At 33.4% G+C, this 18880-nt stretch overlaps 1 protein-coding gene across 2 annotated transcripts in view; it reads right to left on the minus strand.

The window, feature by feature from the left end:
• LOC114330230 (DNA-directed RNA polymerase I subunit RPA2) overlaps positions 1–18880 on the minus strand; it is a 178156-nt gene that overhangs the window by 63223 nt on the left and 96053 nt on the right. For both annotated transcript variants that reach the window (XM_050641658.1, XM_050641649.1), the window contains exons 7-8: positions 10594–10828; positions 4044–4417 (exon numbers count right to left, since the gene is read on the minus strand). In XM_050641658.1, coding sequence (XP_050497615.1) covers positions 4044–4417; positions 10594–10828 — 609 coding nt within the window. The remainder of the gene's footprint in view (positions 1–4043; positions 4418–10593; positions 10829–18880) is intronic.

Raw genomic sequence — 18880 nt, forward strand, 5'->3', positions numbered from 1 at the left:
AGTTGTCACATTTTATTTGCAATTTGGCATAAAAACAAATCAATTGTGTTTATTGCATTTATAAAATGGTATTTTCTTTGATTTGTATAGTCTTATAAATTGTTATTATATTTGTACATATATTATATAATTCGTAAATAATTTTGTTTCGATTATAGCTCCATCTATCGACAACTAGAATAAATGTTATAAATATCTGTAATCACGGACGTGCCTTTTTTCTGTCACATACAATTTAATGCGTTAGAAAGAAATCGAAAAACTGTGACGCACTGAAAGATGCCTATGAGAAAAAGATTAGCTACAAATGTCTCGATGTAAACATTACAAACAATGGTCGAAAAAAAAAGAAATAACTACAATTGAACAAGGTAATTTAGTAATATGTACTTCAATTGAATAATTTACTCTGGAATAACCACATCCTTCGTAACACAAAAATTAGGATATACAAAAGTTTTGCTACACATGATACAATAGCTTTGTGAAGCGAGCCTTCGGAAGTGATAACGGTGGACATACAAGAAACCTATATAGAGCTTAATAAGTGTCATGCTTTGGGATTTCTTAAATTATAAAACTTTGAGAGCAGATTTCATCTTTGTCACAAAATCTGCATGAATCATCCTCGACTCCATTTAGTGTTTTTAGGTAATTCTCAAAAGGCAATGACCTGTGAGAATCTATATTACATACATTTTGTATTTTATGAAGACAATTAATCCTTTCTGGTTGTGGTCTCACAGGAGGATTTGTAATTTTTGACATACATATATAATTTATTTAGCGTATGGCTACATCACACTTTTTGGAGTTTTTGTGTATAAGTTAAGAGGACAATACATTAAAAATAGCAAATAACAATAATTACATCATAGCCAGAGATTTTTCCTCTTAAGCTCAATTGAACTTCGTTTTCTGTATGTGTTTCTTGTATTGCGACCAGATCAATGTCGTTTTCTTTTAAAAATCTGAGCAATATTTGGCATTTTGCTCTGCGTATGCCTTCCATATTAAGTTGACAAACTCGTATACTGGGCCCAAGTTTTTTTTTGTCATTAGTTAGCAGTGTCACATTTAATAACTTTAAAAACTGTGATTTCTTTCTTCCAGGAGATCTTATGAAAAATTGTCTGGCGCCTCTTGTGCTCGTTCATTTAGATTATCCATGGTGCATGTGCAGTATTCTGTTGCGGACGCGAACTAGCTTTACATTTCCTTTTAAAAATAAAAAAATATGTATATGAATAAAAAAATATAATTTAAACGGTTTTTTTTAACACTGATGTACACACTTTGACATTTTTTTTCGACACAGTTGTTAATTCTTTCAATAGCCATCTTAAGATGGTCTTACAGGTATACACAATGCTGATCCCCTTTCTTTTTTGATAGCGCATCCGAAGCTTTGTTGTTTAGTCAATCAAGCCTATTCTGTAACTCATTTCGATGATAGAAGTCAGTAAAATCGAATAGAAGTGGCTAAGTCGAATAGAAATAGTCCAAATCCGCATTCCATAACTACTTCGGAATCTCTACAATGTAATAGTGAATAGATATCACTTCGACAGCATTTACCCTGTCGAGATGAGATTTCGATTATCGGAATTGTGGTTGACGCAAGCGCATTTTGTTTTGTTTTGACGTTTATATTTTATATATAAAATAATTGATTACTACTTATTTATAGTATTATTTATAGTATTTCTATCTTTTTTTTAGCTGCTTTATTTTTAGTCTGTGGTTTTATTTGTTTAGATAATTATATATTTAATTTAGACATGTTGTAGGACCTAACCTTATTTATTTGCTATGTGACATCTGAATGTTTGCCGCTCGCAGTGTTGCCATACTGTTTTCGCTTTTATTTCTTGTACAATTTCAATCAATGGTATAATGTACGAGAATAGCATACAATAGACTTCTTATGCGTTGATTGATAAATATATAATATATATTTGTATATTATACCAGTATACCTACTTGTATATTTATCAGTCAACGCTCATAGTCTGAACAAATTATAGAAAAGATGCCATTTTTGGGAAAAGTTGTTTAGCAGTTATTTCAGCTGGAGTCGTATCTTAAAGATTGCATATTATTAGTAATATCAATTTTAAATAATTTATTAATAATTATGAATTAATAACATCAACTTAAATATCTTTGGATTTAAAACGCCCGGTTTCATAATCAACTTAAAGTGAACATTAACTAAAGTTCACTTTAAAGTTGACATTTACCCGTATGAATTGCATTGATAAAGGTACCAACTTAAAATTTAAAGTTCACTTTAACTGATTATAAAACCAAGCGTTAAAAGCATTTATACTTCTTATATTCACTTTCACTTACTTATCTTTTTATTTATCAGTTTATCTTTTTTTTTATATCAATTTTAATTAACTCTAACTTAAAACCATTTATCCTCTTTTGAGCTTTTTGCATCCAGTATTTACACTAATATTTTATTTACTTTTCAAAACTTGAGGATAGTATGAAGGAAGTATGAAAACATTGAGGAGATGGCAACGGTGTCATATTTCGAGTAACAACCAGGTCACAGAACACTGGTTAATGCGCGGTTGCCGCCTCCTCAGAACCGCGTGAAATAGAAGTCAGAGATTTCGATTACGATATGAGTTACAGAATACCAATCCAAACACAAAAATGACGCGATAGATATCAAACATTCCGATTTTGGGTAATTACGATTCGACTTGGTCATTTCTATTCGATTTGTTAAAAGTTACAGAATAGGGCTGAATATATTATTCCGGATATATAAAGCTCTAAAAATTTCTGAAATATGGATTATCCGATAAAATATTTAATATATAAAGTCAGAATTTGGTGTTAGTTCTGAGAGTAAACTAATTGTAAGACCAAATACTTACAATGCCGGGATAGTATCACTAGTTTTTCCTGCTTTTCCTCGTGATTTACTATGGAATCTCTAACGCGAAAATTTTACTGTCACCGTTGCATGTGGTTGCCTTTTTAAAGACAGATCACATACTATAATTTTTTTGTGACGGATATTCTTGAGTTTCAATAAAGTCGTCCTAGGAACGCAACTCATAAATATTGGCAATATCATTTTAAAGTCTTCTACTTTAAAATGTATAATATATGTCTGAATTGTCGATATAAATGAGTCAGATTAAATTAAATTAGAAGAATTTTTTACTAAGCAACCACATTTTTGTTTCTTTATTAATATTTTGTATTTTGACAACGACGTCCGATGTGGAAGTCGAAACGTTAATAAAATAATTTTTTCAAATTAAATTGTGGCTAATTTCCCAAAAAGAATAGTTAATTACAGGATTTCAGTGTCACAAATCATTGAGAACACGTCTACTGCTGAGAATAACGGCGATACATATCAGATCTTAACAATAACTCTGATTAGGATCTCATAGAGTAAAGATCTACATGCTATTAGGCAGCCCGAATACATAAATGACACTGTCATTTCTTTTGGTTTAGAACTGTAAACACTATTTCAAGTACCTTGCGAAAAACAATTGAAATTGTTATAGTTCTTCTATTATGTCTTTGCACATGCATGATATTATTCACGAATTACTTTTTATACTAGGTATCTTTTTACTCACAGAAACTAGTATCCCAAAATTAAACAAGTATAAACAATACGGCATGTCTTTGATACCTTGTTTACTATGAATTTTGACGTTTTATCATTTTTAGTGACAGTGACATTAGCGGATTTGTTGAGTTTATTGAAATGTATATAACTTACATTGTGTTTATTTTATAAAGTTATATTGTGTGAAATATATTATAACATAATTAAATATAACTTACATCCATTTGCTAATTTGTAATAACCCGATAATAGCCATTTCCTAATATTTGACAGTACACCTCAATGATATTGCAAGACATATCGACGTACGTTTTACTTAATGTTTTGATTTAACTTGTTTTCAAATGAATCATGACGTTTGTGCAAAGATATAATAGAACAACTACATATATAGTCAAAAAGAGAATATTATGTAGAATAAAATACTTACTGTCATACGCTTCCTCTGGAGTAACACATATATCCAAATAAACTTGTTCAAAAGTCCCAACTAGCTCAATTTGATTGGTATATAAATTCTTCAAAGGTCTCATCATTCTAGCCGGTCCTGTGAACATAAATATTCCTGGATATTGAGCCACTGTTCTTTTCAACGGCACTAAGGCTATCTCCAGTGTTTGAGGAATGACTTTGCCCTTTATCTTGAACAGTCTTAGTTTCTGAACGATTCTGGCTGCATCGTTTACGTGGACAAATCCAATGATTCTGCCGTCGAGTTGAACTACATAGCTGCTTTTCAAATCGATCATGTCGGCGTTTTTAAGAGGCTTCATACCCAATTCCGTTAGAACCAAAGGAATGTTACTAAAAAAGAATATTCAAGATAAATATACCATATACGAAATCAATCTTGTAAGAAATAGATCGCAGATACGGTAACCAAATATTATCCATGCAATAAAAATTGATAAAGTGATAAATAAATATCAGAAGAAAGTAACAGCTGGGCTGATTAACTTTTCCAAAACCAAAATCATGGTATTCCACAAGAACCCCCATGAACAAAATCACCCTTCGGAGTTCCCAAAGCTTCATATACCTGGGAAGAGGGCTAAATAGTCAGCTAGACCACTCAGAAGAAATTAGAAGACGCATTGAAATAGCAAGGTCTGGTTTCACGAACATGCGTAAAATGCTCTGTAACTTCAAGCTATCAGTCATAATAAGATTGAGAACACTAAAGTGTTATGTGTGGTCTCTATTACTATATGGCTGTGAGACCTGTACATTAAAACAGTATGACGTCAACAAACTGAATTCATTCGAAATGTGGACCGCCTAATGCTAAGCTGGATAACCAGAACTACGAATGAAGAAGTACTGGAAATAATGAACAAACGCCGTCATCTGGTCAATACAATCAAAATTAGAAAGACGTCATATCAAGGACACATAATGCGCCATAGGGAATTTGAGCAGCTCCAGGTAATATTAGAAGGCAAAATCGAAGATAAAAGGGGTAGGTATAGGGAAAAAAATCCTGGCTCCGAAACATCAGAGATTGGACCCACACAACAGGGAATGACTTAATTCATCAAACCCAGAACACTGAAAAATATGCCCTATTGATCGCCAACTTCAATAGAGAAGGCACTTAAACTACAAATTCAATTACGACTTTATCATTTTTCAACACTTCGAAATGCATTTCGGAAAATGCATTTTCTTTGTTCAATAATGCAATTTTCATTTCGTCATCATCACTTTAGTTCACAAAGTTTCCTAAGGCTTTTACGAATCGAATGCAACAAGTTTCATTGAGATAAATGCTGCTAACAAAGTAAAATTTTTGTAAAGTTTCCAGAATTTTGGCCACTAGTGTAGTACGACAAAAAATTTTAAGTATGAATGAAACAAATGTAAAATAATCAATAAATTAAAACTATTTACGACGAAATCTATTATACGAGTAAACCGGCCATACGGCAGCCAATTGGCTTATTGAACATGGGAATAAGAATTATTGTCCGGTTATAGATAAATGAGAAATTTAAAGAGATAGACCAATTGGTGTATTACCACTTTAACTACACCAATTGGTCTATCTCTTTAAATTTTTCATTTATCTGTATTGGCCGGTTATGGATAAATGATAAATTTAAAAGAGATAGTCCAATTGGTGTATTTAAAGTGGTAATGCACCAATTGGTCTATCTCTTTAAATTTCTCATTTATCTATAACCAGACAATACATAACTCGAATTTTTTGTTGTCTGATGAAGTAGATCAGTATAGTCGATTCAATGGACTTAAGAAAATTGTGAAAGAATCACTGTTAGAAACATACAACATAAAATTCCTGGCATTCATTAACAATAGTTCAAATAAACCTACTATTTCATACTTTAAGTTTAAAAGGAAAATAGTAATGAATAAAGGAGATACTACCAAGCCCATGAAATCTAGCCGTGTAGTCGAGGAAATGAAGCATTTTGGCTCGCAATTTTTTCGTCCAGCATGGATTTATGTACTTGAAATTTTCACAGAAGGTAGGGAATAGTTTAGGATCATTTTCTATATCATGCCGTTGTTCGCTAAAACCTTGGAGGTGGTTGCCACCCCACCTCGGAGGCGGGAATTTTTTATTACATTTTAACCATGTAAATCGATGTAAAAAGTAATTCTAAGAAAAAAATGTTTTTTATATTTTCTTCGTAAAACTAATATTTTTCAAGTTATTCGTGCTTGAAAGTAACAGTTTTTCGACGAAAAAATCGACTTTTTTAGAGGGTTTTTTGAGAATACTTCGAAAAATATGCATTTAATCAAAAAAACTGTAGATATTAAAATTATATCTTTTAATAACACAAACCAAATTCATTTTCTCTAATATCTTTAAGACCAATACACACCGAGATACGGCATGTTAAAAGTTCGCTTTTTTCATCAAATGCATAATTTGAAATATTCAAAGCCAAATAAAGAAAAAACTTTACATTTTTCGAGGAAAACTTAAATAATCTTTTTTCAAGTACATATAGAGTTAGACCTTTCAAAAAATAATAATAAAAAGTTTCTAGCCTGAAAACTAAGCGACTTATGATCAAAAAAAGGTCGGTACCTGCTTTTCTCTATGAAAAAATCAGTGAAAACAACCCCCTAACTACCCACCTAATTAAAAATTGGTCTTCACCTTTCTGTAATTCCTTTTATATTTGTATTATCAATACAACCAAGGGGTTTGACCTATTTAAAAGGCCTAATTTTAGAAAAATTAGAGTTTAAAGAAAAATTAATTTTTTGCAATTTCCCATTTTTCACCTTTTACTTCAAAATATCTCCGAAAATACTGGAGATACGAAAAAAATGATGGATTACTAAATTGTAGCTTTTTTAATAACTAAAATTCCCTTGTGCATAGATTTTCATTAGAGTGAACAGTTAACGAGATATAGCTGTTTAAAACCTCTATTTACGAGCAAACACCCCCTTATTCGAGCCCTTTAAACCCACCCCAATTAAAAACTAAGGGATCTTACGGAATTTAGTTTACACAGTCTTATAACTCTTCAAAAATCCTACACAATAATTTTTGAAAAAGCTTTTTATCGCCAAAAATGAAAGAGCTATGTTTATAAAACGTATTTTTTTTTTCGAAAAATTCGAATAGTCCGCCTTTGGATAATTTTCAATGTATGTATAATACCACAGAACCTTTCATTCCTTTCTCACTTAAGCGAACAAAGATAATTGCAATTCCGAAACCGGGCAAATCAAACGATAAGCCAGAAAACTACCGCCCCATAGCTCTACTCAGCATGGTATATAAACTATTAGAAAAGATTCTCCTCAACAGAATTAGTCACAGGATACTAGAAAATGTCCCCATTGAACAAGCTGGCTTCCGCCCTCATCGAAGCTGTACGGACCAAGTGCTGTCATTAACAACTTTTATAGAAGCTAGTTTTCAAAAGAAACAAAAGACAGCAACAGTATTTATAGATCTAACAGCAGCATATGATACTGTTTGGAGACAGGGATTAATATATAAACTGGCCCGCAATATCCCCTGCAGAAAGATAATTAACCTCATTGACAACATGCTGACCAACAGAGCCTTCCAGGTTATAATGGGAAAGGAGACGAGTAGACAGATGAAACTTAACAATGGTCTTCCACAGGGTTCTGTCCTTGCCCCTTTACTTTTCAGCCTCTATATTGCTGACATGCCTGAAACCGAATCTCGGAAGTTTGGATATGCTGACGACTGGACCCTTGCAACAAGCCACCAATCTTTAGAAACTACAGAAATCACTCTCACGAATGACTTATCCATTCTCAGCGAATACCTTAAGAAATGGAGACTACAGCCAAGTACTACAAAAACTGAAGTATCAGCTTTTCATCTAAACAACAAGTTGGCAAACAGAGAATTGCGAGTGTATTTTAATAACAAGCTGTTAAAACACAATAAATACCCGAAATACCTTGGGGTTACTCTAGACAGAACGCTCACATTCAGAGAACACCTGACGAAAACAGCAGCAAAATTGAAAACACGCAACAATATAATACAGAAACTCTGCGGCACTACATGGGGGTCCACAGCATCAACATTAAGATCCTCTGCTCTTGGCCTGATATATCCGGTGGCAGAATACTGTGCTCCAGTGTGGCTAAATAGCAGGCATACCCACCTGGTCGACACCCAACTAAACCGTACTATGCGTATGATAACAGGCACAATTAAGCCCAACCCTACAATGTGGCTACCTACCCTTAGTAATATAGCACCACCCAACCTACGCCGCGAACATGCATTGGTTAAAGAATATAACAAAATAATGGACAGTCGCCAGCTTCTAGTCCACAACGACATCCCCGATATTCTTGGAAACCGTCTCCGATCCAGGTTACCCCCTCTACAATCTGCTCAAGCGCTGCAGCAATCCAACTTTGACTTAAATACCCGATGGAGAGAAGATTGGGAAAGTAGGACAGATCCGCATTACCATAGTCTACCGGACATCATAGGGAAACCTGGCGAATTTGAACGTCCCCGTAAGATTTGGGCAGCCCTTAATCGAATTCGAACAAACTGTGGAAGATGCGCCGACTCCCTCCACAGATGGGGTAAACTCCCCTCGCCTTCTTGTGACTGCGGCGCTGCAAGACAGACGATCAGTCACATTGTTCAGGACTGCCCACGCAGAGCATACACAGGCGACCCTATAGACTTTGTAATGGCAACCGAAGGGTCAATCGAATATATAAAAAAAAAATTGGACATCTGTTTGTGATGCATTGTATAAGGCATAAATCTAAATATATTCTGTGATATACTTAAGCCATACGCTAAATAAATAAATAAAACCACAGAACCGGTTCGTATACTGGAAGATGGCTAAAAAACTATTTGTAGTTGTACATATTTGTAAATTCGTATTTTTGTGTAAATAAATGTATTTGTAATTCTTAAATTCTACTTCTTTTTTCTGTATAGATATATTAAATTATCTACTTATAAAAATTAGAACCATAAAATCTAAACATCATTTCAGACTCAGTTCAGTGAATAGATATAGTTCAAAGCTCTAATGGTGCTGGTTGCAGACTCTGCCTATAGGTACGTACTGAACAGATACCCCATGCTATACAGGGTGTCCAGAAACTCTACCGACAAACGAAGACAGGAGATTCCTCAGATAATTTTAAGACAATTTAACCCAATTCATATAGTCCGAAAATGCTTCCTAAAGGAGCTAGAGCTATTTGAAGATGGCGTCTGGTAATTAGTTTTTCTTAAATATCTCCAGAACGATTCTATTTAGAAGAAAGAAAGTTGGTTCACATATTTATCCTCCAGGGATAAATCGATTCCATTAATTGCAAATTTCTAGTACCGGTCATAGGCGTCCGTTTTGAGTAGGGCAACAGTTATATTATCGCATAACTTTTTTGTTTTCAATTTTTAAGCATTTTTGAGTCTGGATTATTAGAATGTAAGGTATTATAGTACTAATAGGTACTCTTACTTTAAGTCGATAGAATACACCGTTTTCTAGAAAAATCGATTTGAAAATTTTTCGTTGTTTGAATATCAAAAAAAATTCAATTAAAAAACTATTTCGAAAAACGAAAATTGGTACATTTATTTATATTCCAGAGATGAATTGATTTTATTAATTGTGAATTTCTAGTACCGGTCATATGGGTCCGTTTTGGGTAGGTCAACGGTTATTTTATCGCATACCTGTTTTGCCTTTATTTTTAAGAATTTTTGACACTAGATTATTAAATTATGAGGTATTCTAGTACTAAAAGTTACTCTTGCTTAAAGTTGGTAAAATACACCGTTTTTTTTTTAAGTTTTTCAATTTTTTTTTCAAATTCAGGAAACGAAAAATTTTCAAATCGATTTTTCTAGAAAACGGCGTGTCCTACCGACTTAAAGCAAGAGTACCTTTTATTACTAGAATACCTCACAATTTAATAATCTAGTAACAAAAGTGTTTAAAAGTTAAAGACAAAAAAGTTATGCGATATAATAACCGTTGCCCCACCCAAAACGGACGCCTATGACTGGTACTAGAAATTCACCATGGATGGAATCGATTTATCTCTGAAAGATAAATATGTGTACCAATTTTCGTTTTTCTAACTAAAAGCGTTCTGGAGGTATTTAAGAAAAATTAATTACAAGACGTCATCTTCAAAGAGCTCTAGCTCCCTTAGGAAGCATTTTCGGACTAGGTGAATTGGGTTAAAATATCTTAAAATTATCTGAGGAATCTCCTGTCTTCGGTTGTCGGTAGAGTTTCTGGACACCCTGTATAATGAAGGATTCCAACTTAAAACTTTGCATTTCTTTATTTCAAATACGCCTCTCTTAGACGCCGGCTATTGTAATTTGAACATGTCATTCCAGAACCATAACCTTAGACACTCTGATCTTTACATTATTATATATAAAAAAATTATCAAACTGTGGATTACGTTTTAAATTATATGGTTCGAAAACCTTATTTATGTCAACTTACTTTACTTTATCCTGATCTGGTACATCAGTAATAACACAATTCAAGGTAAGATGGTTCAAAAGACCACAAGGTGCGCCATCTGGTGTATGTACAGGACAAATGAATCCCCAAGCATCGGGTAACAACTGTCTGGCTTCGGTGGTTCTCATCTCTTGAAAGAAGGCTCCTCTGTGGACGGCTCTGAAGTGAGACATGTAACGCATCCTGTTGATATTTTCAGCCATAATGACCAAACCTTGAAAATAAACAAATATATTAGTCAAGGAGTACAGGATTAGACCTGAATAAAAATAAAATAAGGGAAGAACCGGAACCTCTGGAGAAGGCTTTGAGACATAACGGATATACTCAAAGTGTCATCGTCAGTATTACTTCATGCAATACTTCATTACTGTTCATTCAACATAGCACTCCTTCATTTGTGAATCTCTCGGCCCTTGTTATTCTGAATATTTATAACTAAATACGTATTATTTCTTTAACTTCATGAAATTGAACCTGGCAATTTCAATACATATGTCTTCATTTATCATAGCTCATAGCTCCAAGCTATTTGTAATTATTCACTTTTTCGATGGGGATTTTGTATGATAAATCAGATTGTTGTCGAAGAATATGTATGTACTTTGTTTTAACATTAATTTGTATACCATAATTATTGCATATTATAATTGAGGAGGTGGCGTTCAAAAAAGGATTTGTCACAACCAGAAAAATGTTCATAATATAAAAAAACTATTTTTTGAAGTTATACTTCTTTACGCGCGATATGAGGGTGAATTTTAATAGGATTAAAACCTTTGATCCCGGCGCAGTAGCATTACAACTTTGTTCTGATTGGATGTTCAAATGACATGACAAAAATTATCCAATATGGCAGCTGTGGCACAGCTGTGGGACTGTGGTTTGGTTATGTATGGTTGTTGCGTTTTAAAATTTGTAGGAAGAGAAACAACAAACAAAAAGTTAGTTAATGGTTATACTGCCTTTTTAAATAGTTTTCATATTATATTTTTGGACTTATTAACATAGAAGAGATGATTGTCGCATGCCAATGTGAAAGCCCATCAAACTGTGACTAGTATGAGTGCCGCAAAATTACTGATAAAAAACCTATTAGCTCGAAGGCGTAGAGAACTGTGGATAACAACAATCAACCGGGACGAACTACGATCTCGCTTATTCAAAGCTAAAGAATCTTACACTGGTAAGTGTTTTAAAAATAGTTGATCAAATTTTGTTATGATATTTGAACATAGCCACTTTGCACGATGCAAGTGATTGCGAAATTTATTAGTCGTTATACGGGCTCTGATTGGGTGTTAAAATGATCTGTCAATAATAAATAATTGTTCAATATGAAGGTAAACAAATGTATAATATATTAGTTTTATTGTTGTGAGGACAGAAACAAAAAGTTTATAATTGTAGTGATTTTTAAATAGTTTTTAAAGCAACAGGTACGTAATAATTGTAAATGTATCGTAGGTACCTACCTATTTGAACCTACCAAAATACATAGTATGTAATACTTTTATTTACATAATTTGATTACCATCAAAATTTCTATCAATATTCACCTAATATATTGTTTTCTTACTCTATGTTTTGTTGTATTTTTTCAATTCTAAATCATTTCAATTCAAAATCAAAATAATTTGATTTACATAATTCAAAAATGTCAAAAGTTTAATCCGTTTAGTTAGTCGATCTTCGCACATAATGACACACTGTCTCCGTGGCGAAGCGTTTAATGCGAGTGAACCCCAATACAACGCCAATACCAGCCGCGCTGGTAAGTTGGTTCGAATCCCAATAGAAACTTTTATTTTTTTTTATACATTTTATGATTGTAAATATATTTATTATATAATTTTATTTTCAGAAAATACGTATTTAGTTAAAAAAATTTCCGACAATTAATGTTCAGAAATCATTTGTGGCATTTTTAATGTGTTTGTGTGTGTTTTATTCTTTTATTATTTTAATTTTTGGCACTGTTTTAATAAAAATGTTTGAGAAGTAGTAAGTATAAATTAGTTTAATATTTAAATAAAATATAAATAAAAAGTATATTAATTTCGTTTATAATCATATAATAGAAGTATAACTTCTTACGTGCGTACAAAGTACACACACACATTCTTTTTTTATTAAAAAAATGAAAATAAACGGTTTTGTTTTGATTCAAATCGGGTCCCTTGCCATCCCCCGACACGTGTTTCTAGGTCTACCCGTTATCAGGAGGGCTTTTGCAAGAAGACCGATCGGAATCAAAACGTCTGTTCTACTCGGTATAAATAATGAAATATTTATACCGGAGTATGGTTAGAACGACCTCTAACGGGGAACGATGAAATGAGTGAAATGAATGTCGACAACGAATCAAGTAATCTGTTAACCCAGGTACTAAAATACCAACGGGCGATGCTAGGAAAATATTACAATGCATCTCAGATTACCCATCTGAAACGTTATCATTTTTGTACTCTAATACAGAGTATGGTATAAAAGAAACTGAAAATAAACGGTGTCGTTTTGATTCAAATCGGGTCCCTTGCCATCCCCCGACACGTGTTTCTACGTCTACCCGTTATCATGAGGACTTTTGCAAGAAGACCGATCGGAATCAAAACGTCCGTTCTGCTCGGTATAAATAAAATATTTATACCGGAGTATGGTTAGAACGACCTCTAACGGGGAACGGTGAAATGAGTGAAATGAATTTCGACAACGAATCAAGTAATGTGTTAACCCAGGTACTAAAATACCAACGGGCGACGCTAGGAAAATATTCCACCCATGCATCTCAGATTACCCATTTGAAACGTAATCATAAATGGGTACCTAATCTTAGATGCATTGTTGGAATATTTTCCTAGCGTCGCCCGTTGGTATTTCAGTACCTGGGTTAACACATTACTTGATTCATTGTCGACATTTTTTTTAATTTTTATTGAACACCATCAACCACTTTGGGTTATTAGCGGTACTGCAATTAATACATGGTTCCTTAAACCTAATACATAGTATTTTTGATTATTACATATATTATGTTCACAGTTAAGCAACAATATCATAATTTACAAGTTAGAAATGGAATCTACAAAATGTTAACAATGGTTACAGTTTGTTTAAATCATTAATGTTTGTCGAATAATTTGTAAGCTTACATTGTGGTCTTAAGACTGCTTTTATACTGTTAGGTATTGAGAGTTTTCCTATTTGTTTATCACTTTTCTTTTGAACGATTTATTGTCGGAAACAGACACTAAGTTCACTAACACTGAAAATGCACTGTGTATTGCTTCTCTGGTATGAAAGACTACTTTTTCGTTTCCTTGAAGTCCAATGTGTGATGGAACACATATAAAGCCTATTTACTGCCTCGTGTTCTTTAGGAAATGTAATTGTTCTTTTATTAATGCCTACAGGAATACTTGGATATAACTGTTCTATCGTATGTAATGCCCTGAGAGAATCGGTAATTATGACAGATTTTGGAAATTTTTGAGTACGAATATGAATGAGGGCTTGCATAATTGAATATAGTTCTCCAGAGTAAATACTGCAAGTGGAAGACAATTTAAATTGTCATATAGTGTTCGAATCTATAACTGCTGATCTCACATCATCAATAGTTTTGGATGAATCTGTATAAATATGACAATGATCTGGGAAAGAAGCAAGTATGTTGAGAAACGATTGAATAATTGTTGCATGGGTGGTATCAAGCTTATTGTATTCAGAAAGAGTTAGATCACATATTGTAGGACGAAAGGTGCAGGGAGAAGTAACTGTGTTTGTCTTATCAAAAAATTTTGGGAATTAAATATTAAGGAGAGAGAGAGATATCTTCCTAAAGGGAGTTAGAAACCGTTAACATTCCATTGAAGAATCGGATCGAAGATTTTAGTTTATTTCTTGAGTTGAATTTGTTGTACCATCACTTTCTTGATTATCGGCATCGTCTAGCATTTTGTGGATTTTGTTTAATAATTTAGTGCATTTGGTTTTCGTGCTTTTTTCTGTAATTCATGCCCTTTTTTGTTTTCTTAATTATTGTTATCATGCCAGTAAAGTTGACTATATCCGTTATGTAAGTTTGTAGTAAACTCAAGGGATCAGTCGAGTTAGTACAATTTTCAAAAAAGTCAACAAGTTTGTTCATAAGTTGTTAAAATTATTTGACATATCGTGAAATATTGTTTTTGTTGGCATCATCATTTCTTGAATTGATGTGGTAGCTTCAGTTTGCTTTTTTGTTTCTTTTTGGTTTGTGTTGGTATTTTAAATTCTTTATTTAATTCTTCAGTGGGAGATCGAGTAGTATCAATTTCCGAAATTGTTCTCTTATTGGTCGTTGACTGATCCTTAGATATACAATTAGTTTCCATAAATAATACGGGAGGTATTAAATTAGTATCTGTTTGTTGGTTAAGTGAAGGTTCAGTACTAGAATTACTGACTGGATGATCTGGTTCCACTTCTAAGGGTGATGGATTAGACTGGGGGGATTCTTGCGGTCGTTGTTGTATTGGTTGTTGTGGTTGGTGTTCGATATGAGAGGAATCATTTTGTTGATTATGATTTGGACAATTTGCTGCAATGTGATCTGTTTTCTTACAGATAAAACACGAAGGTTTATCTAAACTTAAAAATATGCGATACGAAGTTTGTTCATATGTATTTAAAAAAGAAGAAGGAAGGTCTATATCTACAAGTGGTTGAATATAAGTCTGTCTTCTAAAACTGAGGCCGTGTTGAAATTCTGGAAGTTGACTGCCGATTCTAAGGAAGGTTAAAGGTGACATTAATTTAAGACCTAATTTGGTTAACTCATTATCTATTAGAATATGTGGAATAGAAGGGCAAACACCCGATAGTAACAGTCTTTCGTTCGGAGTAACAATTTTCGTGCTTTTAGATTTTCGCCTTTAATTGTTATTTCTGCTGGACCGGATATAAATTTTTCCACCAAGGATTCGCTGGAGAGATAAATACATATTCTGCTATTTGATAGTCTTGATGAAAATAAAATATTCCGTGGATGAACAACTTCGCCAAGTGCTATTAAGTACTCTTATATTTTAGTATCAGGCAGTGCATTAAATAAAATTGATTGGTGCTTTGAAGGGAACTGAATTGAAGTATTGTTAAGCACAGCGGAATATGTTGTTTTGTTTTGAGGTTGTTGATCGTCAGTCATGATTGTTGACAAATTTGTTAGGTTGGATCTGGTATCATTTGTTAAACTCATTAGTAATTATGAACCAGTTGTAGAACCAAAACTGGTTCTGATAACTGGCCTTTCGGCCGTCACTTAACCTTACAAATAACCTTACAAACGGTATGCTTTGTAATGTTTTGAATAAATAGAATAATATTAACTCGTTGTTTTATTCCATAAGGTAACTGTACTATATACTATTACTTTTTGCTTATTTGACTGAAATGTAAACACAGTTTGTGTTACCATGTTCAGGACCGGACTCCATTGTTGACATTCATTTCACTTATTTCATCGTTCCCCGTTAGAGGTCGTTCTAACCATACTCCGGTATAAATATTTCATTAATTTTACCGAGCAGAACGGACCTTTTGATGCAGATCGGTCTTCTTGCAAAGCCCTCTTGAAAACGGGTAGACCTAGAAACACGTGTCGGGGGATGGCAAGGGACCCGATTTGAATCAAAACGAAACCGTTTCTTTCATTTTGTTTTATACGATAATCTGTATTAGAGTACAAAAATGATAACGTTTCAGATGGGTAATCTGCGATGCATTGTTGGAATATTTTCCTAGCGTCGCCCGTTGGTATTTTAGAACCTGGGTTAACTGATTACTTGATTCATTGTCGACATTCATTTCACGCATTTTATTTCTGTATTTCCCAGGTATGTGGTTATGACAATTTTTTTTAATGGTAGATTGGTAGTTCTGAACCTAAAAATAAACATAAAAGTAAAGTATTATGTGACTAAACGCGTTTTGATCGACCGCTATGGACAAAACCTTGAAAAACTCTACGAGGACCAATCCTTCTTTGATTTATCATATAAGTCAAATATAGGTAGGTATGTAGATCAATGAACTTATAAAACAATAAATTTGATATAAATAACGATACTTATGAGTATAAAATCGAAAATTAAGTATTAGCTCGGCGACTCAGTAACAATGAAGCTGAACAGAACACTGCCCATAGATAAATAATATAGTAATAGAAATAAGTAATAGAGTAATAGAGTAAGAAATGCATAACGTGAAAACAGCGTTAAGAAAAAACGGCTTCTCAACATACAACATCGAAAAAGCTCAAAATGCTCGAAGAAGAGATAAGGACCCTACAGAAGACAATAAACCGATCGGCAAAACCATTCTGCCATATGTGAAGGGTACAACAGAAAAAATAGGGAGAGTGATGAGAAAACACAACATAGAAACGATATTTAATACGGACAGAAAGATCTCAACTATTTTACCAACACCAAAAACCAAAATATCGTTAGAAAGTCAAGGTGTATACGAGATTCCGTGTGGGGATTGTGGAAAGTCGTACATTGGACAGACCAACCGAAGAATCCAGGTAAGACGAGAAGAACACCGAAATGCTATCGAAAGGGGAGAAACCACGTCATCCCTGGCTCAACATGTCGCAAATACAGGACACACAATAAACCTGAACCAAACAACGATGTTAGCTAACATCGAAGTAAAAAGAAAACGGGAAATCAGAGAATCGATAGAAATTTAAAGAAATCCCAACGGCTTAAACCAAAGAGATGATGCGCAACGGCTTCCTACAACATGGAAAACGGTACTGAAGAAAAAGACCAAAATAAATCAGGCCGCAACATCTACGCGTAACATCCCTCCGGCGACTGCAACCTACACTGGACCGATAACAAGAGCCAGAGTTCGCGCAGGGCAAGCAGCAGCAGGATCAACTACATAAGTGACGGTATCGTGAGTAAGAATTCAGTTTACTTCAAGCAGCAGCGAGAAGCGGAACTACCTGACTTGACAATGGCAAGTGAGATCTTGCCGAAACGTCGTCAAAATAATGGTTTTTCTCAAAACCAAAATTATTCAACGCGGAGTCAAACCCGGAAAACAACAGAAAGCAAATATAGTAATAGTATATACAGTTAGACAGGCAACTCACTGTAAAAATTTGGTTCCTTGCGCCACTTGCGACCGTAGTGATTACTAATCACCGTTTGGCGGGAAATTCAAATGGACAAGCATTAATTTCATCCGTTTATCGTCTCTTGCGAGCCCTTTCGTTACTAATTAAAATATCTTCTTATTTTACAAGAAATAATCTCACCTATATTATTAAAATAAAATACCAGAACTTACTAAGCTTGTTAAAGTATTTTATTTAAATAATATCTCAGTAATACTCATAAATTATTCGGAATTCCCAAGTTACAAAATATGTTATTTTTTATTACAAAATATGTTATTAAACTAATTACTATTTACCTATGCGTTTTTCTAACTTTTTTATGATTTGTACACAACAATAATAAACCATGTTTAGTTTTTTTATTAACACAACACAAAAGTTCTTTCGTAACTAAAACAAAACTACACTTTATAAACGAAGGATCCAACTTAAATTGAAATTACTAAGAATAAATCGTTAAAGATAATAGAGAGATTTTGCACCTCTTAAAATAACCGCTGATTTTGGCTCTGCTATGGTTAACTTTATTAAGCATAACGATTACGGCAACGTTAAAAAGCAGAGTTTTTGCAGCCTGTCAAGTAGGTTGTTCGTGTCATCGTTATCGTTATTTAAACATAACCTCACTTCACAACGTTATTGTAATTTTAAGCATATACTTGAACAGTTTTTGATATTTTAATTTATAGGTCATCAAAATTAGAATCTATGTAAATGTAATTTTACTGATTTTTTTACATTCTGGCAACAAAGAAATTTAACCATTACTATAACGATAACGATAAGCACTACTTTAAACCTCCGTAAATTACGGAATCCCTTATGTTTAATAACGATAACGGATCATATATTCGCTACTGCGCAGACGTAGTATAACGATAACCATAACGGAATTGCAAAATCTCTCTAATACAATAAAAACTGTAAACTAATGGAAAATTATTTCCACTAACTGTCATTACTTTTGACAGCATTGACATTGCCTCGAGTTATGCCTCGTTTGATTATTTTATTTGTAACATTCAGATATGGTGTTAACATAAATGATTGGTTAAAGTCTTCGTGAGCGAGATAGTCTGTCATTTCTCTTTA

The sequence above is a fragment of the Diabrotica virgifera genome, chromosome 1 (genome assembly GCF_917563875.1).
Source record: "Diabrotica virgifera virgifera chromosome 1, PGI_DIABVI_V3a".
In the NCBI taxonomy this organism is placed as follows: Eukaryota; Metazoa; Arthropoda; class Insecta; order Coleoptera; family Chrysomelidae; genus Diabrotica; species Diabrotica virgifera.